Source organism: Megascapheus bottae, chromosome 2, assembly GCF_031878675.1.
Source record: "Megascapheus bottae isolate mThoBot1 chromosome 2, mThoBot2.hap1, whole genome shotgun sequence".
Lineage (NCBI taxonomy): Eukaryota > Metazoa > Chordata > Mammalia > Rodentia > Geomyidae > Megascapheus > Megascapheus bottae.
Window position 1 is genome coordinate 31,695,348 of NC_143510.1, and position 25,486 is coordinate 31,720,833.

General features: G+C 38.6%; 1 protein-coding gene across 1 annotated transcript in view; it reads right to left on the reverse strand.

Moving 5' to 3' along the window:
* Positions 1–25,486, reverse strand: part of LOC150066643 (cadherin-related family member 3-like) — a 54,806-nt gene that overhangs the window by 16,596 nt on the left and 12,724 nt on the right. Inside the window, exons 5-11 of the mRNA XM_090355384.1 lie at positions 17,769–17,863; positions 15,952–16,059; positions 14,372–14,568; positions 11,988–12,165; positions 9,643–9,805; positions 7,432–7,534; positions 3,563–3,661 (exon numbers count right to left, since the gene is read on the reverse strand). Coding sequence (XP_090211510.1) covers positions 3,563–3,661; positions 7,432–7,534; positions 9,643–9,805; positions 11,988–12,165; positions 14,372–14,568; positions 15,952–16,059; positions 17,769–17,863 — 943 coding nt within the window. The remainder of the gene's footprint in view (positions 1–3,562; positions 3,662–7,431; positions 7,535–9,642; positions 9,806–11,987; positions 12,166–14,371; positions 14,569–15,951; positions 16,060–17,768; positions 17,864–25,486) is intronic.

A 25,486-nucleotide genomic window follows, 5' to 3' on the forward strand; every position in this document is an offset into this window, starting at 1 on the left:
CAAATATATCCAAAATATCAGATAACAAAGTGAGATACTGTAACAATATGAGATAACCAAGGGACAGCAAAAGAGATGAGAGATAACAGTACATTAAGGACATGACTTTTGTTTCTATATCCTAGAGGCTGGGAGTTTGGCCTAGTGGTAAGGTTCATTCTTTTCATGACGATGCTGTACTCTAGAGAGCCACATCGGCTTTTGCTTTCCAAAAGTACCACAGTGTATCTACGTAGGGGGTAACACAAATCCTTTTGGACAATGACATATGTTTGAAGGTTTTGATTCTCCATGATGAAAGACAGATTTAGAAAGAATCCTTGCCTACTTTAAATGATTTGACTTGAATCAAACGAGGTAAATTTAAGATAATGCCCTAATAATCATGATTAGCTTAATAATAAGATTAGCATAAGATAATGGTTCACAGTATAGACAAACAAGAATGCCTGGTTCTAAATTTCACCCCCTTCACTTTCTAGTATAACATTGAATAACTATCATCTCTCTGGCCTTCACTTTCTGTCTTCATCAGCAAACTACAAACAAAATTCATATGCAACCAGTATCTACCACATAGAGTTGTAAGGAATGAATGAATGAGTTACAACATATAAAACACTTAAGGTAGTATCTGGTACATAGAAAGTGCTAAGTAAGACTTGCCCCTATTTACACACATTCTTTCATCAAACTCTCACAGCAGCCTAACCATATGGGACGTCTAACTAGCTTCACTTTAACATAAGGAAACAAAGCCAGCTGATGCTGAGTAACCTGGTCCAGGTCACGGAGCATGTAGTGAAACAGGTAGATATTGTAGTGTTGAGTCAAATTCATGTCTACTTATTCTACAATAGAAGTGGGGTTTCTTTGTTTTTTGTTGGTTTTTTTTTAACAATCCTGGGGCTTAAATTCAGGGCCTGAGCATAGGCCTTGGATTTTCTCAAGGCTAGAACCAGGAGTGCTGTACTCTAGCCAAAAAATCCCATCTCTGTGACGTTAATTCAGTCCCCATGACAGCCATTCTGTTGTTGACTGTAGCTCTTCCTTTACTTGTAAATAGCTGAGTCTAGACTGTTGGAGGATGCAGAGAAGCCAAATCATCCCAGTCAATCCACCCAGACAAAGCCAGCATGGACTCACTGATAAACAGCCAATTCTCAAGATGGTGAGCAAGCTCAGCCAAGGTCAGAATGACAGCCTGGCTGATCTTAGACTGAGTAAAAATGCTACTGTTGTGCTACTCTGATGTTTTTAGGTGTTAACTACATCACATACTTATAGCAATAGTTTGCAGATATGAGAGATTTAGCCTCCAATTACTTCCTACTTTAATTATAAACCCTGGGTCTCACCATACAATGGTGGCGATGGGAGCTAGATCACTAACACTTTATTTAGGATATCTGTTCTCCTAATTATCAAGAATAAAGAGTTAAGGTTGAAGAAAGCAATACATAAGCTATCCTCACTGCCTCCAACTTCATGGGTTTCTTCTTCTCTTGGCATCCTTCTTTTACCAAGATGCACCAGCCTCTAACAAGGTGTGATAAATGAGGCAATAAACACAACTCATGATATCAAGAAAAGAGGAATGGCATTCATGAAGAAGGACATGCTTTATTATGGTAACTGCAAAATAAAGAGTCCAAACTATTTGCTCAAGTAAAAGCATAGTTATTCAGAAGAAGGTACCATAACATAAGCAAAAAGTATAAGGTAACAATGGAGTCATTTTCATATTTAACACCTGGCTAAGTGTAACAGGAAGCTTATTCCTCTGTAGATATAAAATTAACCTCTCAATGCAAACTAAAAGCTATTTTGAGCAATGTTAGCTGAGTTTTAAAATAGAGTAATTATAAAACTCTGAAATCTTGCCAAAATGCCTCATAAAATCTATTGGAAACACAGTAGGTTTTCCCTTGTGAGCTGAAACCCAGTGTGATTTAAATTTAAATTCTATGTTTCTTAGAAATACTTACCTATACTTACCCACCCCCAGAATCCCTTTTTCTATTTCATCACATACCATCAAAACTATTACTTTAAGTATTATAGATTTCCATAATGCTGTCGGGGAAAAGATTCATGGAATTCTCAAGATATACTCATGTCATCTGCACTAATTAACCTAGCATGAAAAGGGACACATATAGCTAAAATGTTTGGTATTCAGAGGGAAGTTTGTGTTCAGAAGAGTTTTAAATGTCCAGTTTCCTAGTTAGATAAGATTGTTACTAAGTCATGGAGATTTTGTCTCCTTGGTGAACATTTTGGCAACAAAAGATAAGTCCCTCTGATTTCAGTTTCTGAACTCTGGAGTAGAAGATCAATGAGTATTTTTGTTGTTATTGTTGTTTTGAAGTGAAGAAAAAGGGCAGAAAGGAAAGTGATTAAATGAATATATTATAAACATGTATGGAAATAAAACAATGAATCCATTCCATATATAACTACTACAAGCTAATAATAAAAATAAAGGAAAGAAGTTATAACACATTTTTTACACATGGTAGATACTCAGACTTTAGTGATGAGTATTATTATTGGTAGGGGTATCATGGTAAATTTCACATGTTATGTAGATCACATGCACACAATTATCTGTTCATCTTGAGCTTCCATGGAAGAGCTATTGTTATCTTTATTTTATAAATGAGAAATCAAAGATACAAAGTGATGGCATGACTTGTGTAAGGTGATTGAAGTAATTGCAGTAGAGACAAATCTGACTCCAGCACTCATGATCATTTTGCTACATCACAGTGTTCTTATAAGTCCCTGTGCTGGGAGTATGGCCTAGCCTAGTATGCATGAAGCCCAGGGTTCAATTCCTCAGTACCACATACACAGAAAAAGCCAGAAGTGGCACTGGGGCTCAAGTGATAGAACACTAACCTTGAGAAAACTCAAGGTCAATGCCCAGGCCCTGAGTTCAAGTCTCAGGACTGGCAAAAAAAAGGAAGTCCATCTGTTGTATACAAGCAGTAATAATCCCCTTGAGATATTCAAGTGAAGCCTGGAGAATTCATCATCCAGAGATGCTGAGAAAGGGGTATATTCTTCCCATGGATGATATAAAGTACAACTATTGCTTATGCTGTCCCTTCCATATCCCTGGGACAAATGCATCCCAATTTGCATAGAATTTATGACTGAAATAGAGTTATTGCCATGATCTTGATTTTGGCCCTAAAATCTTGACTTTGGGTATTTAAAGTCCTACATTCTTTTAAACACTTAGAGCTAGTTTAGTAAAGAAGGGAAAGAGTAGTTAAAATTAAGTAAGTAGATTAGTTTATGTCAATCCTAAATCTGACCTCAACTTTCAAGGGAGCCTTCAGGACGAAGTTTTTCAAGGGAAAACCTTCAGGATCACATTCTGAGGATACTGCCAGTAAAAGCTAACTTCTCTGAAGGTTGGGAACCCCAAAATGCTCCCTCACCTGTTTGTATTTTTGTAAATTTCCATGTTCCCTTTCTGCTGGTCATGCATTAGAGATCTTCCCTTGTAGAAGAGAGGAATTAGCATGATAGAGGTGAAAAGAGCTCTTACCTCCTGATGTTTCTGGAACCAGAAATGAATAGTGCGATGCTGTAAATATAGGACTGAAATCATTGTCCGGAGTAATCTCCACAATGATGGTCACAGTAACTTTAAAAGGAAGCAGAAGACAAATATTTTGGGGTTATTGTGTTCTACGATCATGCTAAATCTACTCTTCAACTACAGGGTTCACAGAGGATTGTGAAGTGGTAATATTTTTGTTCTCTGTTTCCCATATGATTCCTGTACTCACATTCAGCTAAAGACATGCAAGGTATCATATCTAATATTTTATATAATAATGAAATGTATTCATCAATGTATTTAATATATAGATGGGTAGTTACATGCTTTACACAAGAGAATTTATTGTGCATTCATGAATATGATAGCCTTCATTAGATTGTGCTGGGGGAATCACTGTTAACCTGCATGATATTCTATTTCTTTTCTTCTTGTCTGAGACCAAACTCAAATGCCTCTAGCCCACTGCATTGCATTCTTTATTCTGCCTCCCATAAATCAGAACATGGATGTTCAATGGTTAACTGTCATGCATATGCTGGGATGTGAGATCCAGGAAAGACATGGATTTATCACTGTAAGAGATTAATTTCTCCTTTCCTACTGAGCAAAGGCTCAAATCTGATAAGAAGGATATATTTCCTGGCTAGATTAGCCCAACAGGATGAATTGCTACAGGAAAAAGCATCCACCCTAAATACTTGGTGCTCTTAAACTAGCTAAACATTTCAGAGGCACAGTCTCCTCATCAAATCATCGATCAGTTTCAATGTCCTTCGTCACAGTGAAGATGTGAGGTCAAAGAAAGAAAGACTTTTAGTCTATAAAATACGAAATAAAAAGTATGACATTATTTTCACTGCCACGTTGTGTATAGTAGAAAAAATCCAAATTCCTAACCAATAAGCTAAACGAGCATATTAGAGAATAATCAGAAAAAAAGAAATTTGATATTCAAATATAAAATCCAACAACTTGCAGACACATTTTGAGTAAAAGTAAAAAAAAATTGGCATTTGGTATCAAGGAACTGACATGATCCCAGCTTCACAGATAACAGATTCACGAAACTAAGTTTAAAAGAACACTAATAAGTCACCAAGTGGATATTGGACCATATTGTGTCTGCTAATGTCTCCAAAAATATCTTCTCTGAGATATAATTATGTCAAATACAAAAATCCCAAGGTAAACAAAGAAAATAAGGTTTCTTTGCCATACGTATGTCAAGACTTTCTAGAATTTTTAGTATTCCATTATGTACTTTAATCTCCAGGTAGGTATTGCTTCCTAAATTTTTTCAACCAAGAATTCTCCTTTTACCATCTTACTTCATAGAATTCATTTGCTGAAGAATGTTGTATATAACTATTCCTAAAAATCCATTGAACACAAGTCAAACAATAAAATTTAATCTGATATTCATAGAATATTTACTTCAGGGAGTCAGGCATTTTTCGTGTTTTAGTGGATGTTTATTATTAGATGATATCTAGGTCTTTTATCAAAAGTTTTAATGTGTCCATGACCCTCAAGAAAGCTTAAAGAGCACTGTTCCTCAAAGACAGGTGATTTATGTCAAAGCTGGTATTCTTCTTCAATAAATCCATTCATGTGCTGCAAAATCAGGTGACATTTACAGCTTTGCCATACCATGATTTCTATTGCATCCATAAAGACTCAAAATTGTGCTAATTACCTGGCCTATAAAAATAGACTGAGCCACATGTGTAGTATTTCAAGCACCTTTTCAGAGCAGCTGTCATACATATGCTGGGATGTGAGAACCAGGAACGACATGGATTTATCACTGTGAGAGATTAATTTCCCCTTTCCTACTGAGCAAAAGCTCAAATCTGCTAAGAAGGATATTTTTCCCGGATAGGTTAGTCCAACAAGATGAGTAGCTACAAAGCATTCATCCTAAAAGGCAGATGGCTAGGTAATAGACGTGCGTGAAACTCTACTCATAAGTGACAGAAAAGGCAGTTAAGTATATGTCCAAGGCTGCTCCTATGTCTGAGTCCCTATCACTATAGATCATTTTTCCATATAGTTGAATCATTGAAGTCTAGAAATTGCCTTGTTTAAACTTAACCCATCAATTAATCCAGAGGGATTTAAAGAGTCTCAGGTATGTTGATTAGAGTTCAGCCATCAAGTTCCCTTTGATTGAAAACATATACATGTCTGCCATAATTCTACCTTTTTATATTAATGAAAGACACAGAGCTCTTGCTCATTGCTACCACATGCAACCTCAAAATCCTTCTCAATTTAATAATCCAGCAAAAATCCAGTGCCAATATCACCCCTTTTCCTGACTCTCCATTATCACATTGACCTGTAACTATAAATCTGTGTTTACTACTCAAATCCCTAGGCCTTGAATATCTTTATTCATTTGTTTTGTTGTGGTGGTGGTGGTTTTTTGCTGTGTGTGTGTGTGTGTGTGTGTGTGTGTGTGTGTGTGTGTGTGTGTACACCAGTACTGGGGCTTGAACACAAAGCCTGGGAACTATCCCTTTGTTTTTGCACCCAAGACTTGTGCTCTAACACTTGAGCCACAACTCTATTTTGGGCTTGTTGGTGGTTAATTAGAGATTTTTATCTCATTGAATTTCCTGCTTGAGCTAGCTTCAAATTGCAGTCCTCAGATTTCAGCCTTCTGAGTAGCTAGGGTTAGAGGTATGGATGGCCAGCTCCTCTTGAACAGCTTTAGTACCAACCACCTGCTCGGTCTTTTATTATCATATGCAAGAAACATGACATGAATGACAGAACCTGAAAATTGTGAGAATCTCTATTTTTCACCAAACACCTCTTACAATGGTAATAGGTTGAACACATAATGACCTACTGGGGCACATGATATGTGTTTACATTTGCAAAGCAACATCCCACTTCCTAAGCATTCTTCTCTGTATCCGAGGGACAGAATTCATATGCATACTGAAGAGTGGTTTACAATCAGCTAAATTGCTGAGTGTTAAGGCCACAAATTCCATGGGTTCTACTGTCATTCAACCTAGACGGAGTTGGTCTTAATGTGTGAAAAGTCTATCTTATCACAGGGCGACGTAAAACACAGGGACAGTGATGAGAAAACCTAGGAGAAGCAAGGGCAGCCAATGTTGTTCTGCATAAAGGACATGAGCTGACGAACGTAGCAAGTGACAAGTGGCTAGCTTTGATAACATGGACTTATAAAATAATTCAAAGAAAGTATTTTTTAAAGTATCTAATTACCTGTTTGGATTATGTTGTCCAATACTTGGCATAAAGTAGCAAGGATTAAACATAAGAACTGGGTTTAATGCCATAACTGTATTTAATCATCTAACTTTGTGTTAACGGCACTGTTATAAGGTTAAAAAAAAGATCAACGAGAGTGTGGTTCCATCAAATCTACTCTGTTCTTTCAGTTATTTCTCTCATTTTCTCCCTTCTTTCCTTTCTCTCTGGCCCACCTTGTTCTCTCCTCTCTTCCTGTACTCTCTCTCTCTCTCTCTCTCTCTCTCCCTCCCTCCCTCCCTCCCTCCCTCCCTCCCTCCCTCTCTCTCTCTCTCTCTCTCTCTCTCTCTCTCTCTCTCTCTCTCTCTCTCTCTCTCTCTCTCTCTCCCTCTCTCTCTCTCTCTCTCTGGGCAGCACAAGGTTTTGGGCACAGAATTTCACACTTCTAGGAAGTCACTCCACTACAGGTAGCATACCCCTCTACTCTCATTTTTCTTCATCATCCTTTGCCTAACTTAAGATAAAAACTGTCCCAAATCGGTGACCTTTTTGCATTGTAAGCTAACGTGGAGAGTCTGCAGAATGGGCACTGCATTTTCCTAAGAATGTTATCACTTTACCTGTGTGCAAGGGGTGTAGATCATCAAACACTGACATCCTCATTTCATAGATATGCCCAGCTGCAACCGCCTCAGGGTTTTCATAATCCAGCTCTCTGGCAACCTTATAGAACAACATTACATCACAAAGAATATTGTAATGAATATTTTAAACAACAAATCATTCTGGAAAAGGCAAATGCATGGCCATTATTGTTTTTACCAGGAAATGGTATCAGAGTATCCCTGAGACTGACGTAAGCTGATACACAAAATAAACATTTTGGTAGAACAAAGAGATTCTCCAAGTTCTTTCCAGAATAGATTACTTCTGAGCAAATAATCCTGGCTCTGTGGGAGAAAAATATGGGTCAAAGCCTGTCTTCATCACATATTAATTATACATCCTTTGGCAAAATATTTTTTTAAAATTTTTCAAACAAACTTTGTAGGTCAAAAAAATGATCAAAATGTAACTTGCACTAGTGGCACACACCTGTAATCCAAGAGTCTGAGATCTGAGAATTGAAGTTCAAAGCCAGCCCAAGCACAAAAGTCAATGCGCCTCTTATCTCCAATTAACCACCAGAAAAAAAAGAAGTGGCACTGTGGCTCAGGGTAGAGTGGTAGTCTTGAGCTGAAGAGCTCAGGGACAGCACCCAGGCCCAGAATTCAAGCCCCATGGCCAACAACAACTGAAAGTCATTTGCTCCTATTATAAACCACTCACTGTTTTATTGTGTACTAGATATCTGATACTATTGCAAGTATAGACCGATAGCAGTAAAATGGTCCATATATTTGAAAACATACTTAACTGAACATGAATCCTAGTTAGCTTAAACCAGAGTAAATCAATATGACAACCCAGAATCCAGGTATTAAGAAACAGTCACTTTGTTTTAAGAGTATGTTACTCTCATCCACATACTAAACCATGCAGGAAACATGTTGTAAGTTTGGGTTCATGAATATGAACCAATTAGAAACATGTGTCCATTTTACAGTCTCATAAGACCAACAACCAAACAGACACAACACTGTTCGACCATTGATATACAGCCTATGATGCCAGTTCTTGGTAGGGAGAACTAAGCCATGGTAGCCATGCACACAAAGAAATGAACGAGGGGTGCATGGTGGATGGGTGTAGTTATTGGCTACTGAGTAAGCATATGGAAAGGCCTTGATCTTTTTTCTTTTTTCTATTTATTTTTTTATTATTTTTATTTTTGCCAGTCCTGGTCTTGAGCTCAGGGTCTGAGCACTATCCCTGGTTTTGTTTTGTTTTTTCCTCAAGGTTAGAGCCCTACTACTTGAGTCACAGCACCACTTCTGGTTTTTTTCTATGTATGTGGTACCTAGGAATCGAACCCAGGTCTTTGTGCATGCTAGGCAAGCACTCTACCAGTAGGCCAAACTCCCAGCCATTCTTGATCTTTTTTAACATCATGCTGACACATTTTCTTTCTTCATCCAAAGCCCACTAAAAAAGAAAAGCCAGTTTGGCCTTGCAGAACAAAATGAACATCAACCTTGGGAAGCTCTTGGCTCCATGTCTAAGCATGCAAAATCCACAACAGCATATGCACAAATCGGGTTTGTAGCTTAAGGCCTTTGTCTGGAAAATTAGGGCCAGGGGAAGGAAAAGGTCATTATTGGCTCCCTCTAAGCTATGTTTTCTGGCATAAAGAGGAAAGGGAAGAAGAGTGGCACTTAGTGATATTTGGATTAGGAATAATTAATGCCAAGCTATCAGGGAATCGCACTTTGAAATAAAGGCCTATGGAGAATAAGAGTCAGAAGGAGAGATTTTTTTTTTGTAAGGCAGAATTACATGGTAGGAAAGAAATAGGCATGGACAGTTTAGGACATCAAGAGGGAATATGGAGGAGATGTTTCTGGGCCACACCCAAGTCCAGGGGATAACCATTAATTGTCCCATAGGCAGCTTCTCGGCGTTATCTCCAAGGAAATCAACTTGGTTTTCAGCTTCTGATTTCCCTAGCTAAATAGAAAGCAAATTATTTTGTGCTCGTTATGGAAAGGAGAAAATGATGGCAGGCAACAAGGACTTACTCAAGTACCGTGCAGAGAAGCAGCAGAGGAGCCCAGAATTCTCTTCTGCTGTGTCAGAAGCTTCCCTTTTGGACTCTACCAGCCTCATTCCTACTGGGGCCAAGAATCTTTCTGGGAGAGCAGTCTAGAGTAACAGAAACTGGGATCACTCACCCGAATGACATGTTCAGCCTTTGGCACTTGATCGAAGAGTTGTCCAAAACCAATTGGGCCAGAGCTTGGTGCATAACGGATGAGGTTAGGAGGCTTGTCAAGATCATGACACAAGAGCTTAGCAACGATTGTATCCTTTGCAATCACCTCCTTTCTTGTGAACCTGTTTCATTGTTGAAGAAGTAATATCAGTGGGGAGATAGGCATTCTTTTCAGTATAATATTTTTCCCATAAACATCTACACCTTTGTGTGGGTGGCCTAATTCAGCTAGGACAGGCAGAACAGCTCAGGTGCATCCTCAGGGCAACCATTTCTCAGCAGATTTGGGGAGATCAACTTCCTTTTCTGGGAGTGCTCCTCTCAGTATTCTGCTGGGCACTCCGCTGGGATGAGAAGTTCAACCAAGGCTACCACTGTGGAGAAGGCGTGAGTGGGAATTGAAAGACTTTCTGGGATCATTGCAATCTGGCTAACTGGATGGTGTGGGTAAGGGAGACAAATTCATACCATTCTATCATCACAGCGGCCTTTTACTTCCATATGTCCACCCATCTCTTCATAAGAATCTTACTACCCTGTATGTTCACTCTGAAATCTTCAGCTTCTAAATCCCAATACTCTTCAAACACTGCCCTTGGTCTCATCCCTCAGGAAACTTCCTAATCCCATGTAATCTGCTCTTAACCACTAAAGCACAGCTTGTTTAATTGCCATTGTGTGTGTGTATGTGTGTGTGTGTGTGTGTGTATGTGTGTCTGTGTATGTGTGTGTGTGTGTTTTACTACTGGTTTCTGTGTATTCACCTTATCACTCTGACAAGATACAACCTCCTTAAAGCAAATAAACATCACATATTTATCCAGTTACCTCAAGAGACTATAACGGAGTGAAGGATGGGGTTGGTGTTAGGTTAAATAGCTACAAACCTACTAGAGGAATAAGGGGAAAGAGTAGATGGCAAAAGAAGAGGAGGAAAAGAAGAAAACATTTGCTAAGCCTATGCTAGTTCCAGTAACTAAACAAATCCCAAACACAGATTATATCTGATCCTTCTAAGAATGCTATGAATCTACAACTATCATCCCATTTGAATAAAAAAAAGTCATGGGAATCCAAATAAGATCATACTAGGGATAATTAGCAAGGCTCTATTTTATTTTCCAACACATAAATAATACTTATGAAACATGAGCATAGCTGTCTAAATATAAACTTACCAGAAAGGGAATATAGAAATGAACTAGCTGAACTAGCTAGACATGACATCTAGCCCTGTAATCCCAGATACTATGGTCACGGAAACCAGGAATATTGTGGCTTGAGGTCAGTCGGGACAAGAAAAGTTAATGAAAACTACCATCTCAAACAATTAGCCAGCATGGTAGCACACATCTGCCATCTCATTTGTGCAGAGTAAGAGGATCATGGTTTAGGCCAGCCAAGGCAAGAATATGAAACTGTATCTGAAAAATGCCTAAAGAAAAAACGCTGAACATGATTTAAGTTTAGAATGACTTCCTACCAAGTGTTAGTCTCTGAGCTTAAACCTCAAACCTCAGTTCCAACAACAACAATAACAAAAGTGCCAGAGGTGTGGGTTTAGAAAAAAAAAAAAAAAAAGTGCCAGAGGTGAGGGTTTAGCAACAGGGCTTCAAATAATAAAAATAAACACAGTGAAAGCAATCCAAACCAATCATCCTTCATCAAAACTCTAAACTCCATTCATTTTATTACCACATATTTGTTACTATTGTTGTGCCATTTAATAAAGAAACAATGCAAGTCAAAGAGCTTAAGTACATGACCTAAATTTGTACAGCTTTTAAGTACTAGAACTAGAATCCCACTCAAACCAGGCTTATAACTCAAAATCTCAGGCTTGTACTACTTATTATCAGTCTTCGAAACCCAGCTGTCAGTCATGAACTTGCCCAACAGGATATATTATATCAAAGGACCATAATTAAGAAGGGTAACCCATATTATAAAATTCCTATCCTTTAAGCAAGGTTCAATAGCTGAGCAGGCATGTGTCCATCTGGGCTAAATAAATATGGCAATACCTCCCTTTCTTTTTTTTCTTTTTTCTATTTTTTTTCTTCCCAGTCCTGGGCTTGAGCTCAGGGCCTGAGCACTGTCCTTGGGTTTTCTCAAGGCTAGAGCTCTACCACTTGAGCCTCTGCACCACTTCCGGCTTTTTCCTATGTATGTAGTACTGAGGAATAGAACCCAGTTCTTCGTGCATGCTAGGCAGGCACTCTACCACTAGACCAAACTCCCGGCCCCAATACCTCCCTTTCTTCAAATACTGAATTTTTGTCCTGCCCATCTGTCTCTGCTTACCTAATCAGATATTGGTCACAGACAGGTGAGTTGTCATTAATGCCCTCAATATAGACAGTCACTGGAATGAATGCACACCTCTGGTCACGGTCACAAGCCTTAATGGAGAAGGCCTGAACGCTTGCAAACCCTGGTGTCTCCACATCCAAACGGGAGGTAGTCACCACAGTTCCACGCTCTGCAACAAAACAGCACATCACAATCTAAATGGCCTGGGCTGTCATTATCAAAATTGCTTTATTACACACATAGCTGCAGAATAGACCCTGTGCAAATTATATCTGATCCATTTGAATTAAGAAGATGATTCAAAGTACAGGATGGCAGGATAGTATTCAATTATTTATTCTCCCAAATACACATTCTTCTCTATGAGTGTGTGTGTGTGTGTGTGAGAAAGACAGAGAGAGAGAGAGAGAGAGAGAGAGAGAGAGAGAGAGAGAGAGAGAGAGAGAGAGAGAGAGAGAGAGAGAGTGTGTGTGTCCTGGGCTTGAACTCATAGTCTAGGCACTGTCCCTGGGCTTCTTTGCTTAAGGCTAGTGCTCTATTATTTGAATTTCACTTGCAACTCTAGTATTTGAATTCCACTTGCAGCTTTTTGGTGATTAATTAGAGATAAAAGTCTCATGGACTTTCATACCCAAGCTGTCTTCAAACCAGGATCCTCAGATCTCATTCTCCTGAGTAGCAAAGATTACAGGCGTGAACTGTTGGGGGCTCAGCTCCAATCTGCCTTAATCATAGACTCCTGAGGAAGTCACTTCACCAATTAGAACACCGCTGTTCAACAGAACTTTCCATAACAAAACATACTGTAAATGTGTATTGTTCATCATGATAGCTAGTATGCACATACTTTTACTGGGCATTAAACAATGTAGCAGGTATGGTCAAGAGGAGGGTTGATATCCTAGATGGTCTCTGCTAAAAGTTACCTGGACCATATCTCAAAATCAAGCATAGTATAGTACACCTGTAATCTCAACTCTCAGGAAGCAGAGGTGGGAGAATCTAAATTTGAAACCCAAGATAAAGTTACTGAAGACTCTACCTTTAACTAAAAGCAAAAGGATTGAGAGTGTGGCTCAAGCCACAGAGTGCTCACCTAGCAAATGTTTAGCCCTGACTGAATTCAATCTTTAGTACCACCACCCCTCCACTTCCACAAAACGAAAACAAAAACAAAACATTCTAGCTGCTCTATGGAGAAGTTAAGAGTAAAAAACAAAAGCCTGGAAAAGAGATTGGTGTTGTTACATTAAGAGGGAATGGCTTTCCTACTTGGGGCTCTTCCAGAAGCAGAGCCTGAGATCCAGGATTTGAGTACAAGTAGTTTCTTTGGGAACAGATCCAGGACATGGGGGCACCGTGGAAGAGAGACAGGAAGCAGAAACTCCCTAGACAATGTGCATCAGCAGGCCAGTCCCCACAATCGGCTCAACACACTGGGGAACTCTGGAGCTGACATAGGACACACACTCAAAATTGTTATGTGCCCAGAGCCAGGGAAGTTTCTACCCTATCTACCTCCCGAGGGGTGTCATTTCTCCAACAATCCCAACCTTTCCATCCTGCAAGCAAAGAAATGACACACCCTCAGCCTCAGCCACAGCCCATTGGATGAGGAATAAATGATTGGGCAGTCCAATCAGATTCTCTCTCACAAAAATCAGGACCTGAAGCAAAAAACAAAAACAACAACAAAACCTAGATAAAAATCTAGATACATAAGTTCATACAGGATGAGACCAAATGAAAGGATACCTAGGATATGGAAACATGAGCTTTATCTTGCGTGATTGTTGTTCTTAATGTACTGTTATTTCTCTTCTCTTTTGTTGCCCTTTGGTTAATCTCATATTGTTACAGTATCTGGCTTTATTACCTGGTATATTGTATATACATTTATTTGTTTATTTGAAATAGGAAAGGGAAGGGGGAAAACAAGATGATTGGGAGGGGGGAGGGACTTGGGGACAAAAACATGAGAATGGGTAACAATGTATGAGAAGTAATGCACCTACTATTTGGCAAATGTAACTGTAACCCCTCTATAGATTACCTCAATAATAAGAAATAAAAGATTTAAAAAAACTTGACAGGTTGGAGAAGAAATACTAGAAAGTTGTAGAAAGTGGAAACTAAGACTACCACCTTATAGCAGCCACAAAGAGACACGTGGTACCTCAGGAGACAACAAATAAATAGGTCTTGGATGGGATTGTTCTGCAGACATTGAGGAAGAATCTACACTATGCATCTAAATAAATAAGATAATAATAATAATAATAATAATAATAATAGAAACTCATGAAGTTCTGCATAGTAACAGGGTTGCAAGCTACTTCTACAAGGCAGGTTTGTAGGAACAACCCTCAACATACGTTTATCAACTGCAAAGTAGGCATTCCATGGATCTAGTTCAAAGCTCACATCTCCCAGGTCATCTTCATCAGAAGCCTGACACCTTCCAATCATTTTCCCAATTGGAATTTCTTCTTCCAGTGTGACACTGGCTTCATTGTGCAGAGTGGAGTTCAGAGAAGTAACACTCAAGATGCCATTTTCAATATTGAATAAACTTGGTTTAAAACAAAAGATTATTAGAGTATTGTTATTTGCTTGGTGTCTTTTTCTATTCTTTATTTTTTTATTTTTTATTATTTTTTTTGCCAGTCCTGGGCTTAAGCTCAGGGCCTGAGCACTGTCCTTGGGCTTTCTCAAGGCTAGAACTCTACCACTTGAGCCTCAGCACCACTTCTGGCTTTTTTCTATGCATGTGGTACCGAGGAATAGAACATGGGTCTTTGTGCATGCTAGGCAAGCACTCAACCACTAGGACAAACTCTCGGCCCCTCTTTTTCTATTCTTTATGAAGGAATAGAGATTTAGGAACAGTAAGAATAATAAAGAAACCATGCTTAGGGTATTAGTAGCTAACACATGTATCCATCACTTCCTACAGTTCAAACAAAACCTTAAGTGTTTTTCATATGTTGTTGTCTTGTTCCATCCTCAGCCTTGAGAAATAGGAACCATTTTAACCCCATTTTACAGACATGGAAACAGAATTTAAGACTAACTTTCAGATAAATATAAGGTGGCTGAAAGATGATTAGACCCAAGCCTGTTTTGCTCCAGAAACAGTATACTTGATCACATTTTTTTTTCTTCTGTGTTCTGTTAGTTTGTTTGCCAGTCCTGGGACTTGAACTCAGGGCCTAGGCATTGTCCTTGGGCTTTCTCAAGGCTAGTAGTCTACCACTTCTGCCACAATACCACTTTATAATTTTAAGCTATTTTGATTTTTTTGTGTGTGTGCTCATATTGAGGCTTGAAATCAGAGCCTCATGCTCTTGGTTGGCTTTTTCTGCTAATAGCTGGTATTCTACCACTTGAGCAATATCTCAACTTCTGGCTTTTTTGTTGGTTAATTGAAGATGAAATCTTGAGGATTTGTTTACCTCAGCTGACTTCAAACCCCGAACTGCAAATCTCAGCTTCCTGGGTAGCTGGAATTATAGGGGTACAGCACTAGTGCCTTTTTTTTTTTAAAGAAAGACTTTTCTAGCTAGGTGCCAGTGGTACACATCTGGAATCCTAGCTCCTCAAAAGGCTGAAAACTGAAGATTGCTGTTCAAAACTAACCTAAACAGGAAATTCATGGGATTCATATCTTTAGCACCAAAAGGCCAAAAGTGGGTGGAGGTGTAGAACACAACCTTGAGCAAAAAAACTTAAGGAACCATGATTGCCTAAGCTTGAAATTCAAGCCCCAGTAGCAACACACACACACTACACATGTATATGCACAGAGATTTTTCTAAGACTCTTACATCTGAAATATTTTTTTTACCTTTTGCCTTTGTTTACTTTTGAAAAACTCTGTTTATTTTTGTTTTCCTTCTCAGCATAAAGTCAATTAAAGTTAAATTAGAATGTATTTTATGTTTTATTGTCTTACCTGCAAGTAAGAATAGGGTCCTTATTATTGACATTAATAAGGAAAACCTTCAGATTTCCAGAAGTAAACAGTCCTCCAGGATCAACCACATTAATGACCAATGAAAAGCTAAATGCACAGCAACAAGAAAAACAGCTCAGATTTTACAGTAACTAAAAGAAATTCCAAAGAAATAGAATCTATGAGATTTAATTCACCAATTACAGCAATTGATTTATCTGGTTCAAATGCCAGTCAACTCAGTTATTTTAGCAGTTGGAAATGGCTTACACTTTAAGAAACAAATTAGTTAAACTGACGAAAGAATAAGAAAGAACTTAACAATGTATCTATTAATCCCCATGAATGGCACCAAAACCCATGGAATTCTTTTTGCATGATGGAGCAGAGCTTGTACAAGTGGAGCTTGCAGTGGGTTCCTATCCTTCAAACATTTGACTCTTTTTCTAATATTGAAAACTGGTAAATTCAAAGGAGGTATTAAAAACACTTCAAAATAACTTAATAACAAGATTGTTAAATGGTTAACATATTTTTTTATTTCAGTTGAGATGTTCATGGGTTTAAAGAATGGAGAGATAAGAAAAATAAAACCTCCCATAAACTGAGACCCTTTTCTCCCTGCCAAGTACCCCAATTTGCCTGGCATTACTCAAGCTTGAACTCTGAAAATCCCATGTTCGGTCCAGGAAACTCCTCAGTATTGTGTTCATTGAAAGAGTTGCTCAGCCCTTGAGGGAGAAAAATTATTATACTTTAACTTCAACAAAGTAACTATTGGTGTCAAAATAAATGTTTTCCTTCTTTACCCATGCTCACATACAAAATGAAACCAGTTCTCAATTTTCTTCTTACTTTATAATTTTCCTACAAGTTGATATTTACAAGACAATTTTTTTGTCTATGGTAGACGACTTGAACTCGGGGCCTAGCAACACATTTGTTTTTTTCTGTACTGGAAGGTGCATTTATGATGTGAAGGCACCTGGTCCCTGAATCCTTAGTATTTAGGATACCCTTTTACTGTTTGCGTTGTTGTTATTATTTTACTTTTGTAATAGTAGGAGTGGTGATTGAATTCTAGGTCCTACATTTACTGAGCAAGTGTGCTTTAAGCCATATTCCAGTCCTTTTCAGGTTGTTTTCCAGGTAGGGTCTCATTCTTTTGTCTGGCTTTGGACTTCTCTCCTCCTACTTCCACTTCCCAAGAAGCTGGAATTACAGCATACACTACCACATCCAGCCCTTAGGATACTAACTCCTAGGACATATTCCACTCTCAACTTTTGCAGCAAGGATGAGATGCCGGCAGCAATTCAATTGGGATGTCTGCAAGGTACATTTCTTTTCCTGTGAAGCACTTCCATGCAAAACATGTAACCAAAAATGGTGGTCGTAAAATCATTATAAAATGTAAAAAGTAGTAACTTGAATTAGTAGCTACCCACCTGGCAGACTTGGAAGACACAAAGAGGAAACATCATTTAGGTTTGTTTGCACAGTGAATGAGCTCTGGGTTACATTGAGAGAAGCACCCCTCCCCCTCTTCCTAGCATGCTGCAGACAAACTCAGGCACTGAAATGCTCCTGCTGCTGCAAGAGGATTGTCTGAAGGCAGATGACCCAGAGATGCCTGCAGAGCCAAAGCTAGGACCAAAACCAGCAAAGGTGCCATTAAAGGCTAAGTGTTAAGTTTACATTTAAGGCAATCATTCAGAGGCATCCTCACTTGGGGACCAAGAATTGAGGCTGGCTGGGAGGAATATTTTCAGAATGGGGCAATGAAGAGAAAATTGTATTTTCCCAGCTGGATTTACCTTGTCGTTTCATTCTTGAAATCAAACACTGTGCTTGTGGAGATCGTTCCGGTGCTGTCGATTGTGAAGCCAGAACCCACCGGGGAAATGAAGAACTGTTTATTGGACAGTAAAGAGAAAGAAAAATATTGCAGAAACCTGACCCAGTCATTGGCAAGATTTCTCACATCTCCAAGAATCATCTCTGAAATCTGTTAGAACTCAGGGCTACTCAGCTGCTCCCCCACTCCAGCCTATGTTGGTTGGTGATGATGATGATGATGATGATGATGATGATGATGATGATGATGATGATGATGATAAAGCTATCTTCCATTCAACCTATGCTAAACTACATAACCTGCTCATAAGCATTAAGAATAAATATTCCTGACAAGAACCAGTGGCTCATGCCTATAATCCTAGCTACTCAAGAGGCTGAAATCTGAGGATCAGATCCCAGGCAAGAAAGTCTATAAAACTCTTCATCTCTAATTAACCACCAAAAATGCTGGAAGTGGAGCTGTGGTTCAAATAGTAGAGTGCTGGTCTTAAGTAAAACAAGATCAGGGACAGTACCCAGACCCCATGTTTAAATCACAGGACTGACACAAAAGCAAAATAAAAGAATAAATTTTTCTAATTGCTTATGTTCAGAGGCTTAATTTGTTTGCTGATGGTGAAGATGGACTCAGGATTGGGGAGACTGTAATTAATCAATTATACAAAGAAAATCATAATTGAGCCATTTGTCATCTGATTTTCAATGCATAGGTATCAACAAAATTTTAACAAGGTATTTTCTCTCTCTTCTATTTTATTTTTTCTTTGTTTTCATAGCTAGTTACGATGAATAATAGACAGACAGTACCGGAATTTGAACTCAGAGTCACCTGTGTGTTGCGCAATTGCTCTATCATTTCAATCACCCTCCCAGCCTTTTCACTTCTATTATTTTTTTTGCCAGTCCTGGGGCTTGAACTCAGGGCCTGAGCATTGTCCTTGGACTTTCTCAAGGCTAGAGCCACAGCACCACTTGTGGCTTTTTTTTTTCTATGTATATAGCATCGAAGAATTGAACCTGGGTCTTTGTGCGTGCTAGGCAAGCACTCTACCACTAGGCCAAACTCCTCTTTCATTGTTTTTTGAACCCAGACTGGCCCTGGAGCACCTTCCTTTTTCTTATGCCTCCTGTGTAGCTAGGATTACAGTCACGTCACACAACACTCAGCTATATTATCTGAGATGGGAGTTCTACTAACTTTTTGCATGAGTTAGATGAAATCCTAATATTCTCCAATCTCTGGCTGCTGGTTAGTGGGGATTACAAAAATGAGCCACCATGCAAGCTGTTTTATTCACTTTGACCTGTACTGCCTTTTAGTTATTCTGCTAAGTGCTTCATATATGTTGCCTTTCAGTTTTCTAGTTCTATGACACAGGTACTTATATTGTCTCATTTCACAAATAAGAACAGTGAGGCTTAGAATATACAAGTGCCCACACCATCTATGTTAGATCTGGGGGAGGGGGACGGTTTAAATCACTTTACATGTTGCTTTTCTGTTCTTCACACAGCATCCCTAAGGCAAAGTTCTTGCCAAACAAGGCAGATGGAGTCAAGGTTTTCCAGGGCAGATGAGATCAAATGATTAGAAAAGGCCAGGGTAACAAATCCAGGAGCTGATTAATATCAGAAGTTAATTACACTGAGTGCTACGGACTTAATAATTGTGTACACCCAGAGATAATTTAACAGAGAAGATTATTAAACACAGAAGGACTGCAAAGCAACCTAAAAATCATTTGGAGAAATTAGTGACCTTTAAGTATTGATGTTCTGATGAACCATCCTGTTCTGATTAATTTTAATTCATACCTTCCCATTCTTTCTACCTATACAAGATGGAATCAATTTCTGTTGTATCTATTTGTAGAACAAAGTGCAAAAACATCACATTCTTGGAAATGAGAATAATGATGCCTGTTCCTCTGGGGAAGGATGGGAGATGACTGGTGGTAGTTAAATTTCCCTAGAGTACACATGAGCTCAAGGCCTGGCAAGAACAAAGAGATCCGATTGGAAAAGACACCACATTTGTATTTGTAGCCACTCAAAATCCACACTTCCAAATTCAATGCTAGCATGACACAGTTGTCAGCAATTATTCAAAAATCACACATCTATATATATTAGACAGCTATATTTTAGGAGGTTTGACTTTTTCATAAAATTAAGTATTATCTTTAAGAAAATGATAGCACTACTATGAATGACTCTTTCCAATACTCAGGGGTGATTTGGAAATGGTGGTTGCTAAGCAGCCAGAGTCATTGCTGGAAAAGTCACCTCCATGAAAGATTCCCTGGACAGAGCAGACATTGAGGTATGAGATGGTAGCTCCATGGAGCCATGTAAGTTATAGTCACTGCTGTGGTGCCTGTCCTGATCCCCATTTTCAACAGTGTCACCACCAACTTTAGGGATGAACTGTTCCAGCCACAGTAATAATGAAAGCAACCCACTCCCAGGTTTCCAGGCGTGTGAGGGCAGATTGCAGGGGAATGTGACATTCTGGAAGGATTTAGCCTCACAATCCACTTTGTTCCCATCTCTGAAAAGGCTTGCTCATGACTATTTGCTCTCGAGAGTAGCTGGAGAATTGGAAATGTCAGAACTCAACTTCAGACCAAACATAGGAGGAGTGTTAGTACCTCCCAAGCTCAAAGCTTCAAGGGCAGATCTCTAGGAAGCACAGCTAGGCCTCTGTGAAAGGGCAAAGGGGTTGACCAGCAATTATTCTGTTTGTGTGCTCAGCTTTTTTCCCCAGTGAGCTCCCTCAAGCTTCTAGATGATAACTGTGAGATTCTTGTCCAGGTGCCTCTGACAGGTGAGGAACAGGCCAACAGGCACAAAATCTACCAAGAACATCTGATTAGCAAGTAGGTAAGGTGAAACTCAGATTCAGAAATTCTGGTGGTAAGTCCATTTCATACTGTTTATTGCTGGTCTCATTGAAGATTCTTCCCAGCTGAAAAGCAGCATATCTTTTTATATAACGCTAGTCTTAGCTAACATTTGTGGAATATTTTCTGCCAAGTATTATTCCAAACACTTTACTTATATTACCTTATTTAATCCCCATGACAACCCTAAGGTAGATCCTAGTAATAGCTTTATTATAAAGCTACACAGGGAGGTCACAAGACTTACCCAGAATCACAAAACTAGGCAGTGGCAAAGCACAAATTTAAACTATGCTGTTTAACTTTAGAAGTTCCATTTTGTTCATATACTTACCCTGTCTAATTTTGTCATCTGATCCAGGGAACTATTTTCTTAAGGGAAATTAACAGAAAATATAATATGGGCTAATTCTTTTTTAATGGCATAGTATTCTGTAGTATTAAAAAAAGCAAAATTATTGCTTGGTCACTGATTACCTACAAAACATTCTATTAGAGAGAAACAGGTTTATGAAAATAGTTTTGAACTAAAAAGCAGATATAAACCAAGTACCAGTGGCTTACACACATAATCCTAGCTGCTCAGGAGGCTGAAGTTTAAAAATGTCACTTCCAAGCCAGCATAGGCCAAAAAGATCCATGAAGCTGAGATCACACCTGTAATCCTAGCTACTCAGGAGGCTGATATCTGAAGATTGCAGTTCAAAGCCAGCTCAGGCATGAAAGTCCATGAGACTCTTATCTCCAATTAACCACCAGAAAACCAGTAGGGGTGCTGTGATTCAAGGGGGAAGACTGTACCCTTGAGGTGAATTGCTCAACATCCAGGCCATGAGTTCAAATCCCATGACTGAAAAAAGATCCATGAGACTCTCATCTCCAATTAGCCATCAAAAAGCCAGAAGTGGAGCTGTGGCTCCAACAATACATGGCCAGCCTTGAACAAAAATACTTAGGACCTCTTGCTTTCACATGGCTTAAGTCTTAATACTGTCTCAGGGAGCTTTAATGCCTGAGGTATCATTAGAATGGCTAGAGAGCTTGTCACAGATGCTAATTCCTGGGCCCACTCCCAGAGATTCTGGGGTCTGTATTTATTAAAGTCCTCCCACTTGATTCTCCTGATGCAAAATAAAGAACCATGGTAATCTTCAGTATGAAAGACTATTCTGGTCCTGGGTAGTTCTGGGAACACTTAAAATAGTGAAATAAATTCTCCTTAGAGTAAATATTTTACTATAATTCATTTCTTTATAAAAATTCTTTATTAAAAAACATTCTCTTCAAGTATGAACCACAAAACATTTTTGCCTGCTCTGTCCTATCTTGTTGGGCCGCCAACACAGCCCTAAAGTTGAACAGGCCAATGACTGTCCAATCTTCATTTGTTTTGTGTGACTAGACTTAAAGGATTGACTTATTTTCTCACCTCTTTCGACTAACTGGACTCACACAACAAAACAATAGCTTGAACCTACAAGATATATTGGAAGGTAAATAGTTGCACAACTTCCAAGGCAAGTCTAGTAATCTGTGGTAAGATTGTTCAGTGTGGATTATTTGTTGTAAGATGATTTCATAACAATATGACTATGGGCTTAAAGTATGCTCCAAGCTTCTATGCCATCTTGTGGCAGATTTTCAAGATGTGTAATTCTGAAGCAAATTCTTCTACCTTAGTATTTGTTAGGAGCCCGACCGTGGTTTTTCTTCATCATCTGCTCTGTGTGTGAAGAATTCGTTATTTTCTGGATAATTAAAGCAGTTCTTAAAAATCACTCTTTCCCCATTACGTACTTATTTCAAGCAAAACTGCTGTTAGCTTGACTAACTCAGATAATTGCCTCCATTCTCAAGTTGATTTGGCCAGTGTATGCCTAAGCTAAATATTTCATCACATACTAGAATTTTCCAAGAATGTCATTTTGTACAATTCAAATCATCCACTGTAATTTCTTGGCTCCAGAAAGAAATGAAATGTCTAGGTAACGTTAGAGAAGATCGGGTTATTGGGTACAACTCAGAAATCAAGCTTTCCAGCCAGTCTGCAAATACATCCTAAAGATCTACCACAAATGGATGCCAAAGACACATGCTTCTTTTGTGAAGGAAAACAAAAGCACAGTAGAAACAATGACAAACTCCATGCGTCTAAATGCTTTGTTGCACTCTATTCAACATTACCTTCCAAAACCTACAACACTATTTTTGGAACAGAAACCTCACTATTCAGACAATGGGCAAAATGAGCAACTTTGAAACAGTTTTAAATGTGTTTTGCAGTAACTATGTTTTGGAAACTGTTGAAAGTTACATTCAGTACCAAAACATTTTGTTTAGAGACAACTTACAAGCTGTTTTTTGGCTGGACAGTCAGACCTACCACTTTGCATCTGTGCTTTTTGATCTGAGTCATTCTTGCTGCAGCCACATAGATTGGGCTTCAGGGGAAAAAATTCACCGATAACCTTTTGTGAAAAATAAGGCATAGACACATGATTCCATCTTCATAACCCCTTGAAGAAAATAGGCAAAAGCTATAGCCCACCCACCTCAAAGCCTCTAGAGACAAAAGACTGAGACCATGGTCTACCAGGACATACCTATAACTTGGGACTTTTTATACCTCCCATTATGTCAGAAGCTATACTGAAGTGATGCCTTCTTGTGTCTTCCTTCTTTTCTCTGCCCTTCACCATGTCTCTTTTTGGCATATGAGGGCCAGTGGCTAACCTGACGTGGGAGTTCAGGAGTTTGGGCTTGACAAAAAAACCTAGTTTTAATTATAATCTTGTTTCTTGGACTATCTCATTTTAAGGTTCACTTTGCTGACATTAAATTTTATTTACACATGTCATAAACACCAAGGTATTGTTAGGAAAAAAAGATGAAGTTGATCCCTACTTTTCTGGATCATATAATTCATAAGAAGCATTATAATTCTTGTTATAATTTCATAAGAAGCAATTCTAAGTGATAATGTGCGAGTAGGGTTAAGGAAAGGTAGAAGAGAATCATTTCTTTTCCATAACCCCATATTAAATGCAAATGTTTGGGGGCATTTCTATAGACTGTGGCTGAGTACAATCTTCCTGCAATCTCTTCCCAGAGACACACCAAGTTGTAGAGTCATCGATTCAAGCATCCAACTACCATGACGAGAATGAAGGGGCCACAGTGCTTACATTTTGTATCATGAAACCAAAAGGCACACTGAAGAAGGCAAAAAGGAAATCACTGCTCCAGATCCAAGCAACTCAGCACAGAGATGAATAGCTTCATTTCAGAGAGAGAGAGAGACAGAGACAGAGACAGAGACAGAGACAGAGACAGAGACAGAGACAGAGACAGAGAGAAATGAAGTCTCAGAACCAGGGGCCAGTGTGTGAACTCAGCATTGGACAAACCCTTAACTAAGATATGGAAAAAAGAGAGAAAAGACTCAAGTAAAATAAAAATATTTTAAAGAAGATATCACAACTGACCCCACAGAAAGACAGTCTTTAGAGATTATTATGAACAAATATCTAGAATATAATAATAATATAATCTAGAAGAAATGGAAAATTTTCTAAACATAAGAACCTAACCAACTTATCCACAATGGAATTCTATGCTGCCATTAGAAAGAATGGCATTGCCCTATTTGTAAGGAAATGGAAAGACTTGGAAAAAGTCATATTAAGTGAAGTAAGTCAGACCCAAAGGAACATAGACTCAACGGTTTCCCTCATTTGTAATAATTAGTACACTTCTAGGACTCTCCTAGCAGAGGATTACAATAGCACAAATCCTAGATACATAAGGTCATAAAGGATGAAAATAAGTGAAAGGAACTCTAGGATATGGAAACAAGAGCTTTATCTTGTGTAGTTGTTGTTCTTAATGTACTATTTATTTCTCTTTTTCTTTGTTGCCCTTTGGTTAACCTCATATTATTACTGTATTTGACTTTGTTACCTGGTATATTGTATATATGTTTATTTGTTTATTTGAAATAGGAAAGGGAAGGGGGGAAACAAGATGATTGGGAGGAGATGGGAGGAGGGAAATAGGGACAAAAACATGAGATGGGATATCAATGTGTGAGAAGTAATGTACTTACTATCTAGCGAATGTGACTATAACCCCTCTATACTCTACCTCAACAATAAAAAAATAAAATGAAAAAAAAGAACCTAACCAAGACTGAACATAACCAGTACTAACAAGGATATGAAGAAAAGAGAACTCTTGTACACTGATAGTGAGCCAATTACCAATTAGTACATCTATTGTGGAAATCAATGCGAAGGCCTCTAGCTGCTCAGGAGGTTGAGAGCTGGAGGATTGAGATCTGAAGCCTAACGATGGAAGACTGGGAGAAGCCTTAAGGATTGAGAGAAAACCATGGATTTAAGTCTAACTCCTTAAAGCCAAGTTCTGGTATGCTGGAAGTCCAATCTACATCCCTGAACTCTATAGTTATTGCAAATGCAAATCTCATTTGCATAGAGTTTGGTTTTTTGTTTCTTTTTGTGTCAATCCTGGGGCTTGAATTTAAGGCTGGGAATTGTACCTGAGGTTTTGGGTTTTTTTTTTTGTTTGTTTTTTTTTTTTTTTTTTTTTTTTTTTTTTTTTTTTGCACAAGGCTAGCACTCTTATAAATTGAACCACAGCTCCACATCTGGATTTTGACTGGCTTCCAATCTCAATCCTTAGACCTCAGTCTCCTGAGTAGATAGGGTTACAGGTGTGAGGCACTGGCATCTAGCTGCATCAGTTTTATCTTA